The following is a 20,408-nucleotide window of genomic DNA, read 5'->3' on the forward strand; positions in this document are numbered from 1 at the left end:
TCTTCAAGTGTCGGCAAGAAAACTGCTAGTCCAGTTGCTTGGCTTGCAGCAGCAGTGATCTTGCCATAAGCTCGCTTGCCGCTTGTTCAAATTGGCAACCTCACCCCAAGCTGATCGGAGCAGCAGACATTTTTGCTGACTGGAGTCAGGCTATCTTTTCCAGTTTGCTGGAATAGACACAGACACTGATTGGGTCATGCTGAAAACATTCCAGTCCCATGAAGCAAGTCACTTTGTATTTTAGGTTTGGCAGGACTAATGAATTAAACATCTTGGCCTCCAGACAATTGGCTACTTTAATACGGTTCCTGAAAAGGGGGGGGGGGTTGCTCAGGAAGCATGACAATGCTGTAATCTTTCATTGCTGGGAAGGGAAGGGACTGTGGAATTGGGACGGAAAACAGAAAAGGGTGGTCCTGATGGCGTAAAAAGCCTGTGGGAAGTGCAGGTAGCAGCATGTTGTCCTGACAGCTGTTTCAACTTCTCAGACCTTGTCAGTTCACTGCTATGTAGCAGGTGCAGCCTTTTCTTTTCCTGAATCTTTACTCCATAAAGGCAACAACAAGTCAAGGCAGAGGCTGGCCCTGGATTTATACAAGTGCAGACACCACTAAGTGAGGTAAGGCAACAGGTGTGAAAACTGGACTAACTGATTGAGTTGTAACCACACTCGGGTTCGGAAGCTGAAGTTTCTTAGATATAAGCAAAGTGCATGCAGATTCACAGATAAGCCAGCTAAAGAGCTGTTTCCTAGATGACTATTTTAGACAAAGAATACAATAATCAAAGCTGTCTGTCTTACACAAAAGAAAAGATCAAGGTGTATGCTTGAAGCAGTTTTATTTAGTTCATTTTAGATGATACATGCGGATTATATCTTTGTTCTGTTATTTTTATAGCTTCCCTTTGCTTTGTTTTTCTAAGAGGGAAACCTCTTGGATATATGCTAAAATTAGAGAAAATTACATCTGTATTGAAGAGGTCTCTCTGGAAAGCTTAAAAATGGATGTTTGAAAATTCTTTTATGGGTTCATTTAAAAGAACTTGGTACACTATTTCAAGTTTCTGGTTAAAATCTTTGTATTTTTTTAACCAGTTAATAACATAATTTTTCTAAGAATTAATGTAATTAAAAATAGAACTCATGTGTTTTTAATATGCAGTACTTCATTTTTTTTTAATTTTTTGGTAAGTCACATAATTAATGGAATAAATTAGACCCTACATTTGTAGCATCACTGAAGCTTTCATCTGTGATGTGAAGTCAAAAGCTAGACTTTGTACGCAGTGAATAGGAAAGCAAAACATAATTGTATTTTTTCTAATCTAAAAATGATATATGAGGTTTTCTTTTCACAGTTTGAAATTTAGTACTGTATTTCAGATAGACCATTAATCCAAATTTTGTTTATATAATTTTATCTAAAGTATGACAGAATTCATATATTTATTTGAATTTTATTTTATTTGAAAGGCTAGCAAATATAAAATTTTGTCAAACTATTTTCAGAATCAACCGGATCTAAAACTGTACTATTTAGCATCTTTATCTGATTTAGGTATTAATATTCCAGTACCCAACATACATGGGCAGCAAAAGTTCAGAAACCAACTAGTGGCACAAAGAGATATAGAACACTAACTTTTGCTTTCCATCTAGCATCAGCCTGGATTTTTGCAACTTTAGTAGCCTTATCAGTATTTGAAAGAAAAAAAAGGGGGGGGGGACATCAGCAAGCTACTTTAAAAGCATTTTACCACTTCTTGTTCGTTACGCACAAAAAAGTTTAGCATGATACAGTACAATAACATGTATTCTGTTATCCTATGGAGTATAATAAACTATGAAATGATTTCTATAGTGGAAAAATGTCAAATGTATTAGTTCTCCAGTACCTACAAATTACATTAGTATATTATCCTGAATTGAATGACAAAGATTCCTGGATTAAGAATATAATTAATTAATTATTTTCATAATCAGAATTCAAGATAAATTGGAAATTATATATACATTGGCCAACAAGTAAAAAGAGTGTCATGCTCAATTTAAATTCAGTTTACATCTCACTAGTTTTAACCAGTTTTAATAAGGAATACAGAAAACTCTAATTATACACTGTTATTTTTAGCTATTGAGTTATTTTTACACTTATTCTACCAAAACTGTAGAGAAAGCTATACACAATTATATTCTGACACCCATGAAATTGCAATGGCCTGGTCAGCATAGATTTTGCAGAAAAAACTTGCACTTATGGATATAAAAGCATACTTGATATTTAATGATAGGAGCAATATACAGAGTAATATATCTAAGATATTTTTTACATAACAGTTATAGCAGTACCAATTGTCTGTATGACACAGTTTCCAAGACAAAGTTTAAACAAAAATTAAATTGTTGCATTTTAAATTGTATCTCAAAAACTCTCCCTCCCTCCCCCACCCCAAAATATTTTGGGATTAATTTAAAGATCTGGTCTTTTCCATATCCTTCTCCTTTCCTGGAAAACAGTACGTCTAGACATCAAGATAAAAGTGTAATTTTTCAACCCCATTCTTTTTAGATCCAGGAAACCTCACCACTTGGGAAGTGCTTCTTGTCTTATGTGGTTGGAGTGTTCCTGGAGCTGCCTGATCTGGCAACTGTGATTATTTGCTCTAGTCATTTGCCATTACAATTATAACAAAGTGCCCCCTGGGGATGTCTTAAAAGAGATTGGGAAATTACAGCAGATTCAAAATGCAGCAGCAAGACTCTTCTCAGGTATGTCTTGGTGAGAGCATATTATACCTACTCTGCCTAAGCTGCATTGGCTCCCAACTGATTTCAAGAACAAATTCAGTGTGCTTGTTATTACTATAGTATATAAACCCTTAAACAGCTTGGAGCCTGCCTAGCCTGTAGAACAGTTTCCCCCATAATGGTGGTCTTCAGAGAAAAGTGCTGCCTCAGAAGGCTGTAAGATTTGGAGACAATCATTACATGATCAGTCTCCCTTTAGGTTTACTTTGTGGGAAGTACTTCAGGATATAGTTCTGTTAAATCAATAAGTAGATGTTACAGACCAGTCGGAATTTCCAAGCATCAGATAAGGTGTAAAGGCTGCAGTATAAATTCACACAGTTGCATGTACATTCTATCACTTTCCATCTGTCTGACTGGACTGAATTTTGTTTAGGAATTAAAACTGGAAGACCGTACCGCCATCACTTTACAAGATCATTACCACTTTCAAAGTAAAATTACAATATGATGAGTGGGTAAATGATCTAGCATTAGAGATTTCCCTACCTCCATTGTTTCCAGTTGTACTTTGTTTTGTGTTTTGCAGCAGACAATCTCTTGAATCAAGAGCGGGCAGCAAAAGATGCTCTCTAGGTTTTCTCTTCATCATCTGTGACCAAGCTAAATAACTTTCTTTTAAAAACAGAAGTCCAGGGAAATGGATTGTGGAGAAGGAATAGTTGGGCACCTGCCCATCTGTTTGAAGGATATGCCTGTGGAGGGAGAACAAGGAGATACTTAGACTGGACTTTTTTTTAGAACTATCAAGAACTATGGTTATATCTAACAATCAACATATGGTTTACTGCTAGAGCATTTTCATTTCATGACAGTGTAGCCCGGAATGAATATCAACTAAAGATACCTGTGCAGTAAAAGCTTTAGGCTACTTCCAGAAAGTCAGTTTCTTGTGATGCCAATCCAAAAGTCATTTAGCACATGTGTTTTCTCTCTCTTTCTCTCTCTCACACACACAAACCAGAATTTCCATTGTAAGTTGCTGTGGTTGTAAGTCACGTCTGACCCAATTTTATGACAATTTTTACAAAGGTCATCAAGCAAGTCATATGGTCATTAAGTGAATCCAGCTTCTCCAATGGGCGCTTTTTTGCTGGAAAAAAGCAAAAATGTTGCATATTGTGACCACATGAGTACAGGATGCTGCAATCAGTCATAAATGCAAGCTACTTGCCAAGTGCTCCAACTGCAATCACATGAACATGGCATGGTGTGACAGTCATAAATGAAAGCACAGATTGTAAATCCTTTCTTTCAAGGTTGTTGTAACACTGAACCATTGTTACACAGTCATAAGTCAAGGACTATCTGTAAGCTTCCCTAAAATGTCATGACTCTGTCCAGCAGCAGTTAAAATAAAAAGTGTGGCTTTAGTTAGGAGTTGGGAAGAAGTTATTTTTTTACTATAAGTCACTGTTGGAATATGAATTATAATTAACCCTACTGGCATTGTATAAAAAGTGGTGTTAGTCTATGGTAGCCCAAAATCAGAAGGATTTGGTAGCTTTTTTTCAGAATAATTTTTATTAAAAAGGATGTGTTTTCGTGAACTATAATTCATTTCATCAGAATGATTCTGTGGTTTCCTACATTTGTATTAAAGTAACCATGATGAACTTCAATGAAAGTGCATAATTTACATAGGAATTAGAGGCTGTGATTACAGCTTACTCACAGATCAGCCTAACCTAGTAACCTAATTTTTGGAATGGTGCTCCAGAAAAGCTATGCTAGCTGTCTGCATAGTATAGAGTAGGTTTGAAATGTCCTAAGCTTTTTTTTAGCCAGCTGCTATCATTAAGAACTAATGCAAGTTAGTTGTTCTCATGCAATCTGTTAGCCTGTTTATCTATTATAGTTGCATCTACTGTATTTACATGCATACCCATAATACTATTCCCTTTTGGGAACATTATGCAAACTACAGAAATGTATTAAGAAATAGAAAGTCACTCCCTCAAAAGACATAAGTAAGAAAAAGCTACATCAATACCATCCACATTGCCCATTTTCATTCTGCCCTTGATTCTACCACATTCTATCATGAAAGTCAGTATAACAGCTGCTGGGTTGCATTCACTGACTCAGATTACACTTTGTGCTAAACTAAACTATGGTGGTTTGTTTTAATCCTTGCTTCCATTGTAGAGTTAAAGTTAAAGCAAGTCAGTTGCATCAGCACAATGATTCATACGGAAAGTCTTTTCTTAAAAAAAGGAAACACATATTCATAGACAGAAAACTAAAAATTTAAAAAGCATAATTCACAGAATTTGATGAGATCAGCATTTCTATTTAATTCAAATACTTGTATTAGAATTATATCTGTCGCAGTCATTTGATACAGCAGTCTAATTAACAGTTGCTGGAGACAACTGCTTTATTCTGTCTAATGATAGGCTAATCTAGAAAAAAAAGGCTGATCCATTTGTCTTTAATTTTGTAAAAAAAATAAATACGAAAGGTCATTGTGGGAGGAAGGGACAGACTTGTCTAAACCAATAAAAATTTCTGATGATCATCACACACAACCCAATTCTATAACTTGCTCTGCATTTCTGTAGAGTATGTCAAATATTTAAATAGACCCTCTTATCAAAGCAAGCCTGTTTTGCTTTTTAAAATCTCTCTACTTTGCATTTGAATATGACAAAGTAGTATGGGGCTATAATTTCTTTAGGGAAAATGAAGAGAGCATCTGAACTTGTTGAAAAATCTGGATGGAAATCTTTCCTTGAACATCATTTAAAACATGTTATAGGACCTTATCTGATATGCACCATCAATGAATTTGCATGACCTATACAAATTTGCTATTTTATTCTCTAGGTGAAACATACAACTAGGCGCATAGGTTCGAGTGCCCACATGATCACCACAGCAAGGGTACCTGCTGATAAAAGGATACGAATTGCCTTCAGTCTAAATGATTCCCCAGGTAATAGTCTATGGAAGTATTCTTTTGCTTGCCTTTGTTTCTTCCAATTGTACTGTCATTACTCTTCAAAGGAGTACTTGATTTTTCTTAGATGGCTTAAATTATTTGCTTTGTTTTTCTTTCTAATACATGGGGACAGTATTTGGTATGTTTAAGAGGTTTCCTGTAGTATTATTTAAAACATATTCAACTCTAAATTTTCTGAAATGTTTGTTGGGGACAAATCCTGTAAGGAAGGCCAAGCTGATAAACACCCAGGATTATCTGGAGAGTCCCATGCTTGAAAGTGGAATTTGCAAGTAGCCTAAATCCAACCGTCAGACAGAACTCCTTTCTGGACATTGACTGGTTTAAAAAAGACAGTTGAAGTAAAAAAATAAACCGTGTGAATTGTACCAATGAAAAAGCTTGTAGAAAGTATTTTAGGAAGAAGTTATGAATAATAAAAGCAAACCATTCAGAATCCTATGTATGTTTAGAAGTAAGTTAGGAGTGCCTAATTTGAACTGCTACTATTTGAACTACCCTTACAGGGCAATAAAAATAGCCACAGAATTCTTAACTCTTTGTTGCCCCCTGGTAATTTAGTTTAAGCGGTCCAGGTGCACTAAATAGTTGGTAAGATTTGACTCTCTAATAAGAGAGTTTCAGATTCAAGCATTAATGTAAATGGTTGGCAGTAAATTTGGTAGTGTTTTCTGCCATCAACCTTCCTATCTTTAACCATTCCATGAAGTAGCAACTCGGCACTGCAAAATTTGTGTGTTATAGAAAGATGGTCACATGTTGGACCTCTTTTCTGACAAAAACGAGCAACATGTGCCAGGGAATTGACATCCACTCATCCATTTCATTTCCCTTGGATTTTGTTGGCACCATGATTAAACTCCACAGGGGTAATATCTGTTCTGACTTGTGAAACTAGGGCTCTCTTCTAATGGAACATTATATATTTTTTATCATTTTCAGGAAGATAGTTGTTAACACATCACTACACTTTAAATTAGTTATGATTCCTGCTCAGATAGAATTACTATTTGATTCATAAACAAAAAAGTAAGAAAATTTTGTATTAGTTCTTCTGTTATATCTAATGTATCTTAAATCATAACAATATTCCATGCTTAATCAAGGAAATCCAAGATTTATGTAATTATCTTCTGTCAAGGAAGAAAAAATCCTTCCAGGCATGTGCTCACTTAAAACATTTATCAATGTACGTGTTGAAGAAATGTGAAATTGAATAGGGACGCAATAGCTCAGCGGTTAAATACACTGGAAAGCTGACAGCCCAGGTTCCTGAATGTGGCGTGATGGGGTGGGCTCCCATTACTTGCCCCATCTCCTTCCCATATAGCAGTTTGAAAGCATGCAAATTAGAGTAGATAAATAGGTACCTCTTTGGTGGGAAGGAAACAGCGTTCCATGCGGCTGGGCACATATTCATGCTGGGCACAAAACCATGGAAGTGTTTTTTGGACAACACTGACTCCCTTGGCTAAAAACCAGAAATGAGCACCATCCCTTAGACTCAGACACGACTGGATAGGAGAAACCTTTACCTTTACCTTTTGAATAGGATTTCAAATATTCATTTGTCCTTCAGCAAGGATAACATATTTTTATTATATTCTCTCGTACACAAAAGTGTCTATATATTAACGCAAATATATATTGATTTATCATATTCCTGCTCTTATCAATTATTTTAGCTAGGACCAGATCTCCAATAGGAAAAAAAAATAAAAGTTATATTACGCAACAGTTGCTGACAGATGCAGCAAGATACTGGAGAGGACGCTTCTGTGCCAAGAAGCTTGCTTTGCATGCTTGCTTCTTGGTCCCAGCCATCACCTGTGCTGAAAACAAATTCAAATATCATACAGATAGTCCTCGATTTACAGTCACAATTGGGACTGGAACTTTCATCACTAAATGATATGGCCATGCTCAATTTTACAATCTTTTTTGTTGCTGTCATTAAGTGAAACTGGTTTTCCCCATTGACTTTGCTCGTTGGAAGTCATCTGGGAAGGTTGCAGATGGTGATCACATGACTCTGAAGCTGTTATAAATACATGCCAATTGGCAAGCACTCAGATTTTGGCCACAGGATCATGGGATCACTGTGAAGACTGTAAGTACAAGAAACATCATAAAGTCACTTTTTTTTAGCCCCACTGTAACTTTGAACAATCATGAATGGTAAGTCAAGGACTACCTGTAGGGACATCAAGGTTAAATTCTGATAGAAATAGAGGTTTGTATAAACAAGCCATAAGGTAAAGGTAAAGTTTCCCCCGCACATGCGTGCTAGTCGTTTCCGACTCTAGGGGCTGGTGCTCATCTCCATTTCAAAGCCCAAGAGCCAGCGTTTGTCCGAGGACGTCTCCATGGTCATGTGGCCGGCATGACTAGATGCCAAAGGCACACAGAACACTGTTACCTTCCCACCGTAGTGGTCCCTATTTTTCTACTTGCATTTTTAATGTGCTTTCAAACTGCTAGGTTGGCAGAAGCTGGGACGAGTAACAGGCGCTCACTCTGTTACGCGGCACCCGGGATTTGACCCGCCAAACTGCCGACCATCTGATCGACAAGCTCAGCATCCTAACTCAAACATAAAACTTATACAAATACATGCAGAACAGAAGCTCTGTCAGTAATTACTCCAAACATTACTGTGTGCTTTGTTTTAACAAGCCAGTTTTGGTATTGTCTAGGAAAACTGAGAGAAAGTGACATAGTGATTTAGCTTTACAAGTGCAAGTTAGGTTACAACAGGGGTGTCAAACTTGCCGTGTCACATGACTTGTCACGATTTATCGTGACTTTTTTCCCCTTCCACGTGATGCATCCGGCCAAGAGGCCGGCAGTTTGACACCCCTTCGTTACAAGTATAAAACCGGAGCTCTGCATAACCAGAATCCTGGCTTTGCTCATTATTTCTCTTGTGCAAGCCAAGCCAGAACTGTCATTAGTTGCTGCTATAGGTTTTCCTTGGGTAATTTAGCTATTGGCTTGTAGGCAAAGCAGGGATAAATTATGGCAGAGACTTTGTTCACATGTGCAAGTTGCCCAATACCCAACAACCCCCACAAATTACAGCTTTGTAGGGATTTGTGGTCCACTCTTTGAAAATCCTTAGCTTAGCATGTTAGGTAGCGTAAGTATTGTCTCTGGGTGTCATAACACAATTTTCTATGTGTCATTTTTCCACATTAGTGATTAATTCTATAATACATAGGTTGGAAAAACTAAAAAGCAAACCTCAAAATATTTTTTTAAAACAGCTAATTGACATTATAGCTTTTGAAAGTATCAAAACGATGGTATGCAATATTACCATCAGTGCATTAAAAATGTTTTTTGTGCTATTGAGGTATCTGTCTATGACATTTACAAGCAAGCAGTGTATATCTGCTTAAAAGAAAAGGTTGCTACTTCACATTTGTATGAAATGGGTAAAGAAGTTTGGACTGATAGGATGGAGGACATTTGAATGGGAGGCCCTTAACATTAATAAAAGATCTAAATTGCAGAAGCTTTTTCTGGGTAGCACATCTTGTGGCATGCTCCTCAGATTGCCAAAACAACCCTTAGTCCTATACAATTTTGATCCTGTGACTTTGTTCAAGCATTTGACAATTACCAGTCAAACATTATTACAGCAGCTGTCCCATTAAGGAGATTGAGTCATGCTTCTTAGTTCCTTTTGGCTTTTCTAATGATTCATCTTTCTTCTTTTAGAACAATGGTCTTTCTTTAACAAAAAAAACCCTAAAACTGTAGGAGGCCACTGGCATGTAAAGCAAAATATGTACATTCAAGTATAAAAGTATGTAAAGCCTAAACACTTTTGAATACTTTTGTTGAGATACAGACAGAGATAACATCAATTTTGCATAAGCCATTAACATGCATTTTTGTTGTGGCTGTTTTTCAATGGTTGCTCTAGGGACAGGGAAGATAAAATTGAGTGTTTCCTCAACTACCATCATCTCAGTGCAAATGTTTTACATCTGCTTTATTAGCCACAAGTTTTTCTCTGTGGCTAATAGGAACCAGGGGATTTGATTTTCATAAGATTATAATAGAGAGGAAAAAAGCAAATCTTTGTCTTCATTTACCATTCTTCTCTCATATTATATTTAAATGTTTGATAATATACATATTCTATATTAATTCGGTAGACTTACGTTCCGCCTTTCTTGAAATAGAGCACATAGTTCTCTTTTCTTTAATTTGTCCCCAGAAGATTTGGGCTGAGAAGAGTTATTAGTGTAAAGTCAGCAAGTGAGAGGAATGGTGAACTTGAACCTGAAGCTTCTTGTCCTTGAGCCATATCTTAACCATGGCACTACAACTATTAGTTGCATTTAACTGCTAGAGTTACCCTATTGGAACTGCAGAAAAAAGAAGAACCATTAGTTAAAAGCAAAGACAGTGTTTAATATATTATTTCTGTGCTGTTTAGTTGTTGCTATAGTCAATGGTTAGTTATAGTTAGGGACGCGGTGGCTCAGTGGGTTAGGACGCTGAGCTTGTCGATCAGAAGGTCGGCAGTTTGTCAGGTCAAATCCCGAGTGCCACGTAGCAGAGTGAGCGCTTGTTACTCGTCCCAGCTTCTGCCAACCTAGCTGTTTGAAAGCACGTAAAAATGCAAGTAGAAAAATAGGGACCACTCCGGTGGGAAGGTAACAGTGTTCCGTGCACCTTTGGCGTCTAGTCATGCCAGCCACATGACCACGGAGACAAGCGCTGGCTCTTCGGCTTTGAAACGGAGATGAGCACCAACCCCTAGAGTCAGAAACGACTAGCACGCATGTGCGGGGGAAACTTTACCTTTTTATAGTCAATGGGGAAGCAGGTAGAAGGTCACAAATGGTGACCATGTGACATCCTTGCTTAATGTTCAACAGTGATTCATTCAGCCGGAAGTGTCAGAACTTCTGTCACTAGGCTCCATAGTCATGTGACATTGTGCTTTTTTAACCACATAACTTAGTGACAGAAATTCTAGTGCTAATTGCTGTCATTAAACAAGGACTAACTCTATGCTCAATGTCAACAGAGTATTTAGTCCATACATCCTGAAGTCTCTCTAGTTTAACAAAATAGGAATGTGCTAAAATAATCTTGCTTGGTTAGTTTTAAAAATTTTCAGTCACTTCATTTATTCTAGGCTATATAGACTTGAGGATTCAGTATGTGCTTTTTTTCTACAAAAACCTAGTACTTACCAAGTAGAGTTTTATGAACAGTTAAAATGAAACATTCTAAACCCAGGAATTTATCTGAGCACTGAAAAAATGTGATCGTACATTTAAAAAAGTACTCCTGACTACCGCAAACTTTCTTAAATTCAAAAATTCAATTCAGGAAAGAAAATATTTTTGTATAGTTGCTGTGTTTTGCATTGCTAGAAATCAGAAATTCTTGGTAGTGTAATCCTACATCCATAAATCATTTATTTTTATATCCATTTATAATTTAGACAGTGCAATTGTAATTTTTGCTATGTTAGTCTTCATAATTCATAATTCATTATTTCATATCAAAAGTTGCAGAGATTTAATTATCATCATGCTTAAGAGTGCCAGTTGAACTTTTTCCAAAGTATTATTAGGAACATCTGAACATTTATTTTTGGTCAAAATATACTGTTTTCAGACTTTAACTTGCTGCTAAGATTAATCAAACAACCTATCTATGCTTAGTTGTAAGCCTAAAGGTGCTTTTTCATGAGGCATTTTGCTTCTCATGCAAGAAACTTCCTAACAGTGAGGATAATTAACCAATGGAAAAGCTTGCCTTCAGAAATCATGGGTGCTCTATCACTGGAGGTTTTTAAGAAGAGATTAGACAGTCACTTGTCTGAAATGGTATAGATTCTCCTGCTCAAGCAGGCGGCTGGACTAGAAGACCTCTATTCTATTCTATTCTAAGCTGAAGAAGCTTCTTGGATGAGAAATGAAACATCTTCAAAGAAAAACAAGAAAGTCCAGTTGCCTCATGAAAAAGCACCTTTGAGATAACTATGACGTGAATGACTGAGAATCTCCATAGACACTTAGTTGTAAGGCTCAGTTTCCATGTGAGTAATATCTTTGCAGACCAAAGCAAACAGGATGTTAATTCATAAGCAGTGGGAAAATATTCCTGGACCATGTATGGCTTCTGTGGTCTCTTCCTTACAGCCCACTCCTGGTGCTCTTTTTTTACATGTCCAACTGTTGTTACAAGGGCTTCTATCCTACAAAACAGATGATTGAGTGAAAAAGATTTATCCAAAGGAAAGAAATGTGAGGAGAACACTGCTTATGGTCTTCTCTTATGGAAGAACTCCACAGCAGCCTGCTATTCGGTTGCAAGTATAGATGAATAGGGGAGAGGGGTGTCTTCCCCTTTCTGTTTAACAATAGCATTATCATTTCCTCTTCCAAAGGGTCAATACATTTTATAGGCAAATTATTGGTTCAGAGATGCATAATTAATACAATATGGCATAAATTCTTACATACTAAAACACATCCTACTCTCAATATTATCAGAAACCTGAGCAAAGCTTGAAGCACCTCTACTTTTTGGCAGAAGCTTGTAGGAGATGACCAGGCTGAGCCTGAGGGAGGGATCAAACATGTCACAAGTCCTTTTGGGCCTGCAAGAAATCTAAGTCCAGCCACCCTCTCTTATCTTTTCCACATTTCCCTTAATGGTCAGTTGGCCAGATTCTTGTAGAGGGCCTAAGCTTGCAATAAATCTTTATTTGAACTCCTGGTTTCCAGGGCACTTGGCACTTGGCTAAGCTTGTAAGCTGCCCTGAGTCTTCGGAGAAGGGTGGGATATAAATGTAATAAAAATAAAAATAAATAAAATAAATAAATAAAATTGCTATTTTTGAGATGAATTTTGAAATGAATTCTCAAATTTTGACATTTCTCAAATTTTGAGATGATTAGTTCTGATGTGCCTTCCTAAGATACTTCACTACATTATGCTAGTGTGACATGTTTTTGTTCAATAAAGCACTTCCTGAGGTATTATTACACAAGAGCCACATGAATAATAATCACCCAAACCTAAAATAAAGATGTAGACAAAACATATGGTTGCCACATGGAAACTGCTTTTCTAAGAACAGTCATAAAGGCAATTTCAGTCAGTCCATGTCAGTTAGGGAATTGTCAGAATCCATTTATATCATATTCATAAATGTATGTTTAAAACATTGTTCCTGGATTCTGCCATCTCCCGAGGAGGAGGGAATGAATGTGTATTGAGCCTGTATTAGGCATTTCAAAGGAAAAGAGAAGCCTTTTGAACTGGGGGAACAAAAGGGAGGGTTTAGGGTAGATAGCATCTGGCTTGTGTCAAGGAAGAGAGCAATAAACATAAAAGGTCCCTCTTTCCCACAAGAGGGATGATACGAGGTAAATGATGGGGGACTGACCAAATGGAATTAAGGGGGGGGGTTGAACCAGGAACTCTTTATAAGGGTTTAGTTTGTAGAACAATATTAAGTCCTGTCTTGTATTCCTACAACCAAGCATGTCATAGTAAAGATTCCTTTTGGACTAGATTTGGCTCCAAGAGTTTTGTCTTCCTAAGACGTGGTTTGGGGTGGGTCCTGACAGGAATTTAACTTTTTGAAAATCAGGACCATGACTTGTAGCTATAATTAAATAAGAAAAAAAAATCTGATGGATATCCTCCTAAGAAACAGCAGTTTTGAGCTATATTGTACAATAGTGAATATATGTCATCTATTTATCTGTCTGTCTGTCTCTGTCTCTATATCTATCTATCTATCTATCTATCTATCTATCTATCTATCTATCTATCTATCTATCTATCTATCTATCTATCATCTATCATCTATCTACAGTGCATTCAGAAAGTATTCAACCCCCTTTCACTTTTGTCAATGTTATGCTACAGCCTGATTCTACAGTTGTTGGAATTCATTTTTTTTTCTTAATAATCTACACTCAGTATCCCACAATGACAAAGTGAAAACAGAATTTTAGAAATGTCTGTAAATTTATTAAAAAGAAAAAACTGAAATATCACATTAGCAAAAGTATTCAGACCCTTCACTCAGTACTTTGTTGAAGCATCTTTGGCAGCAATTACAGCCTCGTGTCTTTTGGGGTATGACATGACAAGCTTTGCACACCCAGATTGGAGGATTTTCTGCCATTCTTCCTTGCAAATCCTCTCTAGCTCATCAGGTTGGATGACAACCACCTGTGGACAGCCATTTTAAGGTGCCTCCAGAGAAGTTCAACAGGGTTCAAGTCAGGGCTCTGGCTGAGCCACTCTAGGACAGTCACAGAATTGTTCCTAAGTCACTCTTGTGTTGTCTTGGCTATGTGCCTAGTATCGTTGTCATATTGGAAAGTGAACCTTTTGCCCAGTCTGAGATCCTGAGCATGTGGAACAGGTTTTCATTGAGGATATCCTCGTACTTTGTTCCATTTAGCTTTTCATCAACCCTGACCAGACTCCCAGTCTCTGTTGCTGAAAAACACCCCCACAGCATGATGCTGCCACCACCATGGTTCACTGTTGGGATGATATTTGGCAGATGATGAGCTGTGTCTGGTTTTCTCCAGATATAACATTTAGAATTGAGCCCAAACAATTCAATCTTGTTTTCCTGAGATCAGAGAATCTTGTTCCTCACAGTCTGAGAATCCTTCAAGTGCTTTTTTGCAAATTCCAATTGGATTTTCATGTGTTTTGCACTGAGAAGAGACTTCTGTATAGCCACTCTACCATACAGATTGTGGAGAGCTGCAGTGATGGTTGTCTTTCTGGAACTCTGTCTCATCTCTACACGGGATCTCTGGAGCTCAATCAGAGTGACCATTGGCTTCTTGGTCACCTCTCTTACCAAGGCCTTTCTCCCCCAATTGCTTTGTTTGACCAGGTGATCAGCTCTTGGAAGAGTCCCAGTTGTGCCAAATCTCTTTCATTTGAGAATTATAGAGGCCACTGTGTTCTTAGAAACCTTCACTGCAGCAGAAATTTTATTGTAGTCTTCACCAGATCTATGCCTTGTAATAATCCTGTCTCCGAGCTCTGCAGGCAGTTCCTTTGACCTCATGGCTTTTGCTCTGCTACAGTATGCATTGTCAGCTGTGAAGCCTTCTATAGAGAGGCACGTGCCTTTCCAAATCATGTCCACAGGTTACTCCAATCAAAGTGTAGAAACATGTCAGCAACAATCAAGAGAAATTGGAGGCACCTGAGTTTAATTTAAACTGTTGTTGCAAAGGGTCTGAATATTTATGCAAATGTGATATTTCAGTTTTTTCTTTTTAATAAATTTACAGAGATTTCTAAAATTCTGTTTTTACTTTGTCATTATGGGGGATTGAGTGTAGATTAATGAGAAAAAAATGAATTTCAGCAATAATCAGGCTGCAGCATAACAAAATTGACAAAAGTGAAGGGGGTCTGAATATTTTCTGAATGCACTCTGTCTGTCTGTCTGTCTGTCTGTCTATCATTTATCTACCATCCATCTTTCTATCTAGCTATTTTTCTATCCAGATATCCAGGCTTGATGGAGATAACTGGGATTGGCCCACCCCATCTGTGCTGGCAGAGGAGGCCTGCTGCAGGCCCCATTGGCAAGGGTATTCGGTTGATAGGTTTTGGGAGAAGAGCCTTCTCTGCTACCGCTCAAGTCCTTTGGAACATCTTCCCAGGTCTTTAAGCTCTTTAAGCTCTTGTGGAAGACAGGAGGGTTGGAGCCAAGCCCACCAGAGTGAAGTCATCTCCAACCCTCCTGACCTTCCATAAGCACTTAAATACCTGGCTCTGACAGTTGGCTTGGGGCTCCAATAGGGGAGCTTCACATTGGAGGTGGTTGATAGATTCATACATTAATAGCAGATCCCACCTCTCCCCCCTGCTCATCCTGCTTCTTCCCTCCCCATGTTTTAGTTAGGGTTGAGTATTCTCAGTGCTTTTTTTGTAAAAAAAATAATAATAATAAAAAGTGCCAGAACTCACACACGTCATACAACCCGCCTTGCCTACCCTACAAGGTGCCATCCAAAAAAGGTGCCGGAACTCTGTTCTGGGTGTTCTATGACAAAAAAAGCCCTGAGTATTCTTATGGTATTTTATTTATATTATATATATATAGGTTTTGTATGGTTTTATCCTTTTCAGCATTGTAAGCCACCCAGAGTTATCCTTGGTAAAGTGGGCAGCTCATAAATTTAATAAACAAACAAACATATAAAATATGGTACGCTTCCATAGAGAATAATTAAGGAGCACGGGCAGCCTTATACTTATGTCAAAATCTCTGCTGTTACATTTTGTCAATAAAATAGTTAATCAAGTAAATGTTAATTTTTAAAATTACTGTCTTATTGGCATATTTGGAATAAACTATGTTCAATGCACCAAGATTTCCTTTGAGCGAACAAACTGCTAACAGCTTCTACCTCTCTTCAGAAAACCCCTGGCATTAAGAAAAAAAATCTATTTTTTGCCTTGTGTATGAGGAATTTCCTAGTCAATGTTATTTATAAAAATAATTTAGTAAGCCAAAGGAATGATGGTTGAAATACCTTGTTTTATTAGCCAAAGATTAGATACAGTTCCACATTTTTTTTCTGTTCAATCATGTCTGATTCTCGGAGACTGCCAAGACAAGTCCCTGCAGTTTTCTTGGCGAGGTTTTCAGAAGTGATTTGATTAGATACAATTCTGTATAACATGCGTAAAAACATGTCACTGAGGTGTAGATTAAACTAATCACTGGAAGAGTAAATGTAATGCTGATCACTGAACCCATCAATGTTTTCCCCTTACCCAGACTGGTTTGGGCTGCCTGCCATATGGCAACTTGCCAGAGAGCTGCTCATTCCATTCTCATTCCAGAAGAAAAAGAGGATGTTACTATTGGCCAGCTGTTCATTCTTGACATCCCAATAGTCTTTCCTGGTCCTCCTGGAGCTCTTAGGACACTTCAGACAAGGCTTTTTTGTATTGCGACATAATCCCAGAGTAGAAAATACATCTGCCACATATCTTAGTATGAAGTGGGCACATACATATTTTTAGCTCTTCATCTTTTTATAATAAATGGAAATAATGAAGCAAATATGAGGTCACCATTCCTTATTGAAGGAATCTTTATAGTTTCTTCCTTTACAGGAAAAACAACTTTATAGGCAGTGTGAGCAAAGGCAGTCCCAACACCAGGAGAACACATGTTAATGGGAAAGTTATAGCAATGAATTAAAGCTGAACAATGCCTGACCTCACATTGCATATTGGAATGAAACTGTAGAAATAACATTAGGGCTTAGAGTGATATCTATGTACATGAGGCCTATCTTTCCGCTTATGTAAGCAAACATATTTCAACAAGTCATATTTTGGCAAACTGTGTAAATCCAGAATACTATATGGTGCCATTAAGATTCAAGAAGAAATAATATTTAGTTTTATAAAAATTACATAGGCCTCCAGTGTAATTGACTTTTGAGACTATCAAATTTAAATAAAAAATGGCAGCTGGGAGGTTTTCTGAGAGTAATTTAAATTAAATTACTAATATTATATAATGTATATTAATAATCAATAATGGATTTAGGGGGAAAAATCAAGGGACTTGATATATTTTATCCAGGGAAAAGAAGCCTATCTACAGCAATGCAAAACAATAAATGTTATACAGGATAAATGTAAGACAGAAATGTAAGACAAGCTAATACATGGCAAGCAAAGACTTCAGAGTTTTTAGGGACCCTTTTAGTGTCAAAATCAGGGACCAAGAAGTCACCACCTTGGTCAGACATCATGTCCCAGGAATCAGTGGGTTGTTTTTTTTTAACAGATCTCTGTAGCTGCTGCTTCTCTTGATACTCTCTATTAAGATATACTTTATACAGTATATAAACAGAATTTGACTTTTTACCCAACTCGCTAATTATTTGTTTACAAATAATTGCTTGCATTTTGTTTTGCATATTATAAACATAATTGTGGATTATGTAAACCATTATCTTAGAACACATGAACACAGATTGCTGCTTCGCTTCTGATCCTCTGGCAGCATTATTCGGCATTATAATCTCTAGTGTTTAGCATTTGGGGACTAAAGAAATTTTAGTGTTGCATTGTAAAATACATTATAACCAAGGGGGTTACAACAATGGTTTCCCGTGACTGGAGACAGACTTGGTGAATCCTCAAATATGGAATGTTTGTTTCTAGTACCCCAACAACTGTCCTTTCCATTTATGAAGAAGCACCTAAGGCAACCTCTGTCCGCTAAGGTGCAACATCACAGGGGAGCTTGGTTCACCTCACTCCTCTCCCCATCTTTAGTGGATTGCCAATTGTGTAATTGGAATGGAAAGCTTGGTTAATAAGTAATATCAACTACAATGAGAAGAGAGAAGTGCCTAACCTTCTTCCAACACATGTCACTCTGAAATCAAATATGAGTTTCAGGGTGTAACCGGCTGTGAAAAATTCCAATGATGATACTTTCAGTGATCAATTATATTGGATAGACACATGTACATATCTTTGTTTATATATATATATGTGTGTGTGTGTATATATATAATGCTTGTTAACTATTTAGATTACCTTGCTAGGCCCCAAACATGGGACAAATCTTTATTTCCTGTTTTGGCCTAACCGAAGGCCATCCACAGGCAGTAGTCACAACAGTGACAGCTCATATTTGTGTAAATTTTAGATTGCTAACAAAGAATTAAAGGGAGACTGATATGCATTTCAAACTTATTTGTTTTCATCAGTCAGCCATACCCTTCTGAGATTCGAACCTGGGCTGATTGCACATTAGGCAGTTGTTTTAACCTCTAGGCCACAAGCTCTATCTCACTTTGTTAGCTGAGAAGCAAGGGAGATATGTGTTAAATGCTTGTTAAATGCTTGTTAACTATTTAGATTACCTTGCTAGGCCCCAAATATATATATATATCAATATATATATCAATATATATCAAAAAAAATAAAGGGAACACTTAAACAACACAATGTCTTATTTTGTGTTCCCTTTATTTTTTTGAGCAGTGTATATATATATATATATACAGACAGTCTATATATACAGTCTATAAAATGTGATAAAATGTCAATCAAAATGTTATTTCTGTACATATAAGGATACAAAAATAAGCAAACTCTAATCTTTACATCATGAGGTCATAATCCTTATGTTTTTATTTCAGATGATTCACCACCAGAGACTGCCTTTCCTTTGGCTTTTCCAAATCTAGAACAGCAGCTCCAGGTGCCTCTGTTTTGCTTTTTTAATATTCAAAGCTACATTATAGAACATATTTTTAAAATTATCAATAATGTACTATTGTTAGTGGGAATCCACACATATATGCAATTAAGATGTTCTCAGATACAAAAAAATGATAACAATAGAATTTATAACAGGTAAAATATAAGGAATAGAACTTAAGTGTATTCTTCTAGGGCAAAGGCTAAAAGAAACTTAGAACAATTATGAGGTGATACAGTTCTTCCTGAGGCAAATGAATAAATTCTAAGCGTTTCTGATGCCACAGTGATAAAAAAAAAGCACAATTCAGTCCAAGGAGAAAGGGAGCAAGAGAAAGGGATATTAGAATCTCTTAGTTTCAATTGTGTAGCACTATTAGACCATTATTTGACATCATTGGGAAATTAAAAAAAGAGGTCTGTTTGGATTGTGCGTGTCATTTAAATATATGTTGGCAGGTAAGAAAAGGAAAGACAAAGATTTTAAAGAAAGGAACAATAAAGAAACAGGATTTTAACTACAGTTCCATACAATTCAAAATGTTCAAAACATTCTGACCAACAAAACAAGCATAATATGTGGCACATGGGTTTGTACTCTAAGCAAATGATATCCTGCAATGCACAAGAATTTCTTAAGGGGAGAGTCCTGAAAAAATGTTGGAATCACTTTTTCTTGGACTAAAGAACTAATAAAAAATAAATATTTAAAATCTTCTAAAGCCATTAATTGCATAAGGTGCTTTATATCTGATATTACACCATTGTTGTAAAACACTGATCCTAACTGTGATATTAGTATTGCACAATTTGTTCAGTTAGTGCTCTAAATATTGTAAGCAAAACAGACCTTTTCCTCATTGGTCTTTATCTTCTTATTAAAAGTCCACTAGAAGATATTATTTTACATTGTTGCCAAGGTGTGCCAATGCTTAGAATGTACTACCAAGTAGGCATGTACAGGCATATTTGTAGGACTATCAATTTTTTTTGTAAATTAAAATTTCACAAAAAAATTAAAGAGCTGCATATTTCCTCAGGGATTATGATTTTGTAGTAATAGAGTACAGTATTTTATCTTTAAACATATGATGTCTCTATCATTTTTTTTTCATTTTAGTTTGAGATTTGACATATTAATACACATTTTATAAGCTCCAGGAGGATTGTGAACTTTGTTTAGTATAGATGAACTGACGTATACTCAAGTGCTTCATTAAAATATTAAAATAAAATCCAGATTCAGACTGAGACCAAGAAATTTTTTTTTTAAAAAAAGAAATATGTCACCCAACCCTATCTGACATCCACATAAAAAAAACAGACACTTTCTAACAAAGTGCTCTTTATTTATTTAGAAGA

At 36.6% G+C, this 20,408-nt stretch overlaps 1 protein-coding gene across 1 annotated transcript in view; it reads left to right on the plus strand.

The window, feature by feature from the left end:
• The first annotated feature begins 356 nt into the window (after positions 1 to 356).
• MAP3K7CL (MAP3K7 C-terminal like) overlaps positions 357 to 20,408 on the plus strand; it is a 47,866-nt gene continuing 27,814 nt past the window's right edge. Inside the window, exons 1-3 of the mRNA XM_081327741.1 lie at positions 357 to 619; positions 5,639 to 5,747; positions 18,986 to 19,047. Of these exons, the coding sequence (XP_081183867.1) occupies positions 5,678 to 5,747; positions 18,986 to 19,047 (132 nt within the window). The 5' untranslated portion in view covers positions 357 to 619; positions 5,639 to 5,677. The remainder of the gene's footprint in view (positions 620 to 5,638; positions 5,748 to 18,985; positions 19,048 to 20,408) is intronic.

This window comes from Vipera berus (assembly GCF_964194415.1).
Source record: "Vipera berus genome assembly, chromosome: 4".
Classification (NCBI taxonomy): domain Eukaryota; kingdom Metazoa; phylum Chordata; class Lepidosauria; order Squamata; family Viperidae; genus Vipera; species Vipera berus.